The sequence below is a fragment of the Ceratotherium simum genome, chromosome 16 (genome assembly GCF_057802395.1).
Source record: "Ceratotherium simum simum isolate JZ-2026a chromosome 16, ASM5780239v1, whole genome shotgun sequence".
Classification (NCBI taxonomy): domain Eukaryota; kingdom Metazoa; phylum Chordata; class Mammalia; order Perissodactyla; family Rhinocerotidae; genus Ceratotherium; species Ceratotherium simum.
The window spans coordinates 16,694,094-16,700,760 of NC_141915.1; the positions used below are offsets into that span (position 1 = coordinate 16,694,094).

Below are 6,667 nucleotides of genomic sequence, written 5' to 3' on the forward strand. Positions count from 1 at the left end.
ATTAACATCATTTTATTATCGCTCACAATTTCTTTGGGTCAGGAAGTTGGGAAGGGCTTGGCTGGGTGGGGCTGCCTGGGGGTCTCTCCACTGTTGCAGACAGGATGTGGAAAAGTGAGGGCTGGATCAGATGCAGCATCTCTCTCTCCCTTCACGTAGTCTTAGAGTCTCCATGTGGTCTAGTTGGGCTTCCTTGAAGCATGGCAGCCTCAGGGTACCCAGATTTCTTATCAGGAGGCTCAGTTCTCCAGGAGCAAGTCTTCGCTAACAAGACGGGTGGTGCATGACCTTCTATGACCTAGCCTAAGAAGTCACAGTGTCACTTGTGCCACATACTGTTGGTTACAAGTGAGTCAACCAACCCACCCAGACTGAAGGAGAGTGGAATTAGGCTCTGTCTCTTGATGTGGGAGTGGCAAGATTCTAGAAGAGCATGTAGGACGAGAGAGGTTATTGCAGTCATTTTGGGAAAACACAATCTGTGGTGGATAAACCTGGAAAGAAAAGCAGGTGACAGAGCATATCAGGCCTTGCAAGCTACACTAAAGTTCAGTCTTCATATGAATTGTGACGGGGACCCACTGGAGGGTTTGAAGCAAGAGAGTGAAATTATCCAATTGTCTTAAAAAGTTCATTCTAGCAGCTGTGTCGATAAAGAATTTGTGGGGAGGGTTTGGACGCAGAGAGACCATTTAGGGGAAGGGCGGGGGTCCAGAAGTTCAAGTGCCAGACATGGCGGTCAGCTCGAGCCTAGGGGAGGGCACAGGGAGAGAGGAGGGGCACTAAAAGCAGGCTGTTTCTGGCCCGTCCAGGTTGAATGTGTTGGGCTTGAAAGGCTCGAGTAGACGTACGAGACTGGAACTTGGGAGATAAAAATTTAGGAGAGAACAAACAGCATTTTAAAAGGCACAGGAGGGCCGGCCCCGTGGCTTAGTGGTTAAGTGCGTGCGCTCTGATGCTGGCGGCCCGGGTTCGGATCCCGGGCACGCCCCAAGGCACCACTTCTCCCTCCAACGCGAGGCCGAGTCCCACGTACAGCAACTAGAAGGATGTGAACCTACGACATACAACTATCTACTGGGGCTTTGGGGGGAAAAACATGAATAAATAAAATCTTTAAAAGGCACGGGAGTGGACGACATGCGTGCCAGCCCAAGCATTTAGGATCTCTCACTCTCCCTTTTCGCACTGCAGACCATACCTAGGTTTCAAGCAGACTGAAACACGCATGCGCACACCTACGTCCACAGTGGGCACCTGGGCAAAAGCCTCCCGATTGCGCAGGCGCGGTGTGCGCGGTCGCCATGGAGACGCGTGGTCCTCCAGGCGCTCGGCCCCCGGAGCCACCCGCTGGGCGGCAGCCGGTCTTGGGCTGTTCCGGGCGCGGGTGGCGGCACCGCGGGCGGATGGACCGCCACGGTGAGCCGGGGGCGTCGGGATACGGCGAGGAGGACGAGGATGAGGAGGGGCGAGAGGGCGGCACTGCGGGCTCGAAGGGGTCCAGACTGCCCCCAATTGCGGGCAGCACCTCAGAACCGACCAAACGGAAGGTGAAGAAGAAAAAGAAGAAGAAAAAGACCAAGGGGTCGGGCAAGGGGCACGGTAAGAGGAGCAGCTAGCGCGACAGACTCCGCTCCCGTTTCTGAGTTCTTCTCCAAGAACACCCACCCACCGCTCACAGAGGCCCCATCTACTTGGACACCACTTCAGACCAGAAACAGAAACTCACCAGTCCCCAACAGAGGGCCTCCCGCTGCCCACGCATACTTCTTATCGCTGTAGAGTGTTGCCCCAGCCCTACCCGTAAAGACCATACACGTCCGCAGAGACCTCACATCCTGCATGGAGAATTCAACATTCATGGAAACCCTCACCCACACAGAGACCCCCAAAGATACCCAGTATTGTTCCCGCAGAGACTCCCAGCACCACACTGCCACTCTTAGCTTTACACAGACACCCACTCAACTTCCTAATCCCTCGGCCCTAAACTCGCAATTCTAAACATCCATACTTTCCCCGCAGAAATCTCAAGCCCTCCTGCAGAGATCCCCTCATCCTCACACAGAGACTTTCCCCAACCCAAAGATGCTAAGACACTGCATGACAGACACTAACACACTGAAGTACAGACTTCTGCCTTCTGCCTAGAGACCCTCTTTGCACCTTCCTACCTTCCATGCACCTGCCTGCAGATGCTATGTAGATACCCAGTAAATGCATATAAAGTCTGCTCCCTGCACAGACTCTCCTCCACCCCCATCCGCCAACACCAGACTTCGACTGCACACACACCATCACACCAGTCACTGCTGCATACTGTTTAATCTCGAACACCCTCAACAACACCCACTGTATCCATATAACCACCAAATAAAACTGTAGCACGGATACCCCATCAGGCACACACATTCACAGTCTAGACACACGTACAGATACTCTGTTACACACTCACATGCATAGACCCCTCCACACAGCTCTTGTACACATACAGCCATGTGCACGCAGGTTCTCACTGCAGTCTCTCTCATGGACACTTTACAGACATACACACACCAACCACCCACAAACGCACCGAGTACCTACATCTCACCAGGCTCCTCTCGTTTGTCCACAAAGGCACTGAGAACCCACTCGCTGGAGAGAGAATGCGACAGTGACATAGAATGTGCCTGCCCGTGAGTGCTGGGTCTCCACTGTCACCTGTGTGGTCCCCTTCTGGGGCCTTGGCTGTCGAGGAGGTGGCTCTCATTGCCCCTGGCACAGTGGCCCTGACCTCCAGCATGGCTAGTCTTGAGTTTGAGTTTCTGGGCCTTGGCCCTTTTTGTGCAGAGCTGGCACCACTGGCAAGCTGGAGACAGAAGGAGTGGCAGCCTTCTGCATGTCAACCTTGTAGTTTGCGGAAGGGAGCAATGGGAAGATTATAATGACTTCTTCAGGTGGAATCGTAATAAAAAGGCAAGATAACAATTCTGGAGTTAAGGTCAAAAAAACCCTGTGTGAGGGGCCAGCCCGGTGGCGCAGGCGGTTAAGTGCACATGCTCTGCTGCGGCGGCCCGGGGTTCGCTGGTTTGGATCCTGGGCGCGCACCGACGTACCACTTGTCAAGCCATGCTGTGGCGGCGCCCCATATAAAGTGGAGGAGGATGGGCATGGATGTTAGCCCAGGGCCAGTCTTCCTCAGCAAAAAGAGGAGGATTGGCGGATGTTAGCTCAGGGCCGATGTTCCTCACAAAAAAACAAACAAACAAAAAAACCCTGTGTGTATCTGCAAAACCAAATTAGGAAATTTCTAGTCTTTATAGACTATAGAAATTTATAGGCTTAGCTTCTGACTCTAGAAATTACATGGCATGTACCTCATTCTGTCAGCAGGGGACACCAAATAGTTTTTGGGGAGTAGGAAGCTACAGAAATATCAAGAGGGGATTTTTTTTCTTCTCTTCTTTTTAGGGGGGGAAGGGGGTATTTGTCTCTCCCAAAAGGTAGAAGGATGAGCCGATGAAAGAACCACAACTTGCAGTATTTTATATGCGTGTTATGTAACTCAGAGATTCTATTAATGTAAAAAAAAAATCAGTACAAGCCACACAGCAGAGGTATTTCCTGACTTGGCTTTATGTTGCTTTCCACTGTCAGATTTAGGAGGCTTTTCTGTTGTTCTCCATTTCTTCCGTCATAAAGTGTCTAGACTAGGGGTAGAGTCGTAGACTCCTATAACTGGAGGAGAGGACCTTGGTGAGCATGCGGAGAGGTGAGGTGGAGGGCAGCGTGGCATAGTGGAAAGAACAGAGCACTGGGAGTCAGGCCTGCGTTCAGATCCTGGCTCTGCCACCTGCTGCGTGACATCAGCAAGTTACTGAGACTTTTGGAGTCTGTTTCCTCACCTGGAAAATAAGGCTGATAGCCTTTATCCAGGGAACCTGGCTCTTAGTACGTACTCAGTAAATAGTTCCTCTCTCCCCAAGATGACTTGACCAAAAGCATATAGCTGGTGGGTGTGTACAAGGTAGGTGGGCTTGGCCCCTGAGCCCTCGGTAAGGAGGGGCCTCCACCCCCGTTACATTTTTGGTGATTTTGGCATCATCCCCAAGCAGGCTGAGGGCAGGCATCACCACAAACGCTAACACTGCTCGTCTGCTCAGCAGATAAACATCAGAGTCGAGGCCTGAAGAATCAGCAGCTGTCGTCATCCTTTCACGGCATCATAAGTCCCAGCAAAGATCACGGCCTGAGGCAAGAGCACAGACAGGACAAAGATGACAACAAGCTCATCCCTTCTTACTCCTCCAATGTGAGTCTCCCCCACTTTGCCAAAATAGAAGAGAACCTCTCCAACCAGATCAACGAGAGTCTGCGTTGGGATGGAATTCTGGCTGACCCAGAGGCAGAGAAAGAAAGGATTCGCATATACAAGCTTAACCGCAGGAAGCGGTACCAGATTTTGGCCCTCAAGGGCTTCTGCTCTGACCCCTGTGCTGAGGAGACTCCTGAGAACCTACCCTACCTCTCAGAGAAAGACAGCAGCACCAACAGCAGGCCGCCCTCGTTAAAAGCCAACAGCCCCAATCCCTGCTTTGAAGGAAGCCTTGCTCCAAAGCCCCTGCACTCTGATTAGCTATGACTCTGCCCGGGTGAAAATCCACCCCTGACACTGGCAAGCTTATCACTTATCCTTACCACAAGTTTATGTGTTAAAAAGAAGAAGAATAAACGGAAATCAGACCTACATCTGAAGGAAGCAGATGTTTGGTGTGTTGGTGGTCAACCTCTCCTTTCAACAAGGTGCCCTTAATTGCCCAGGAAAACCACAGTTCCTTAAGAACATAAGCAATTTAATGAACGAAATTCTTTTGAGTTTCCTTTTTCTCAAATAAGCTGGCATCTCTCTTTCTTACTTAATTTCTTATCACAGTTAGATGTCTATAGTCTGCCCCCCCACCCCGCACCAAAAAAAGAGAGTGTATAGATTATATCACTTCTAAATCTTAAACTAATTTCATGGGTAACTCCTCACACAAGCATGCTTCTGTAGGCCCAAGGAAAATGCCCCAAATATCCTGGAGACTTTTTTTTTTTAATTAAGTACACTCCCTGCCCTTATGTGGCCTTTAAAATAGGTGAGTACCAGAACTTCATCCCTAGGAAGTTATTATGAAAAGTCTCAAAAGGAATATTATTTCTTCTTATAAATATAGTCCTCCCCTAATGCCCCAAGATGGCATTTTAAGCAAAATTCTAGAGCATTGAAAATGCCCTACTATACTATTTGTCCTAAATTAGTATTCCTCCCTTCCGCAAATATTTATTGAGTGAGAGCTGTGTGCTGTCTTAATTTGGGTTCTCCCAGAAGCAGATCCTGAAACAAGGATTCAAATGCAAGTAGATTATTTGGGAGGTGAAGGAAAGATCAGTAGAGAGGATACAGGGAAAGGAAGACAGCCAATCCAGGGGACACTATTAAGCCAGCTTCCATACTGGGCAACTGGGGCTTAATCCCACAGGGAAACCCTGTCAGAACCATCCCACCTGAGGGTGAGGGAGCCGAGGTATTTATACTCCCCAGGGGCATTGGCTGAGGGCTGTCCACCCCTGGGAGCGTGTTAATTTTCTGGCATTTCCAGGCTGCCACTCATGGGGGCCTAGAGGCCTGCCTCAATTGTGGGGGGAGATTACCCTCGGGCACAAAGATGTAGCCCGAAAGGTCCCAGGGATGGGGGGGGGGTCACTGGGGTAGCATGGGCCACTTGTGTGCAACACAATGGAGGGCCCTAGAGGGACAGAGTGGAGGTGTAAGATGAGGTCCCTGCCTTCCAAGGAGTTAAACTGTTTTGGAGTAGGCAAGACATGCTGTGTACACAGGAGAGGTTAAAAGCCGAGACAAAACATCACACAACGCTTATTTGAAGGTTAAGCGAAAGTGGGCATCTTGGTCCCACTAGCCCCCGGCTGACAGAGTGGCCCTCGCCTTACCCTTCCTTAAAAGACCAGTGACAGAGTTTTCACCTTTCTGCCATCGTACCCTGGCGAGATATACAGAAGGGACTGGTGGCAGAGCCCTGTCCTCCCCTGGAGAGGAGGTCGGCAGTCGGGCCAGCAGGGCCTGAAGAAGACGGGAGTGGCACCCCTGTGCCTGGGCCAGGCCTGTCCTCCGCTGCCCAGGTTGAGGAGCACCCATGGAATCAAGCAAAGGGGACCAGGGCTTTGGTGTGGCTCAGTGGGGAGGGGAGGTGGGAAAGGAGCTACTGCTCAGCTCCAGGACCTTGCCTGATGCCCCAGAGCTCAAGGTGAAGTCAGCCCAGGGTGGAGCAGCCGGGCTGGCGTCCCCTGTGCCCTCTGGATTGACCATAATGGCTGGAGGTGTGGTGCATGGAGGAGTCTGAGGGCTCACCGGCCTCGGGATGCATTGGCGGCTTTGCATTGTCTTCCATGGGGGTGGGGATGAGGGTGGCCTGTAGTCGCCTTTCTGCCATGAGATATTCTGGGATAGTGGTTAAAATTATGAGCTTTGAGGTCAGAGGTGAAGTTACCTCTTTCCCATCACATGCTAGCTGTATGACCTCAGGCAAATTGCTTAACCTCTCTTAGCCTTAGTTACCACATCTGAAAACAGAGATGCAAACACCTACCTCAGTGTTGTGAGAGTCAAATGCAGTAATTACCCCAG

General features: G+C 51.2%; 1 protein-coding gene across 1 annotated transcript; it reads left to right on the forward strand.

The window, feature by feature from the left end:
- The first annotated feature begins 1,381 nt into the window (after window positions 1-1,381).
- LIAT1 (ligand of ATE1) lies at window positions 1,382-4,731 on the forward strand. Its single transcript, XM_004433451.3, has 2 exons — window positions 1,382-1,602; window positions 4,149-4,731. The coding sequence occupies exons 1-2, from the start codon at window positions 1,407-1,409 to the stop codon at window positions 4,616-4,618; spliced, it is 666 nt and encodes a 221-aa protein (XP_004433508.2). The 5' UTR covers window positions 1,382-1,406; the 3' UTR covers window positions 4,619-4,731.
- Window positions 4,732-6,667: the final 1,936 nt, after the last annotated feature.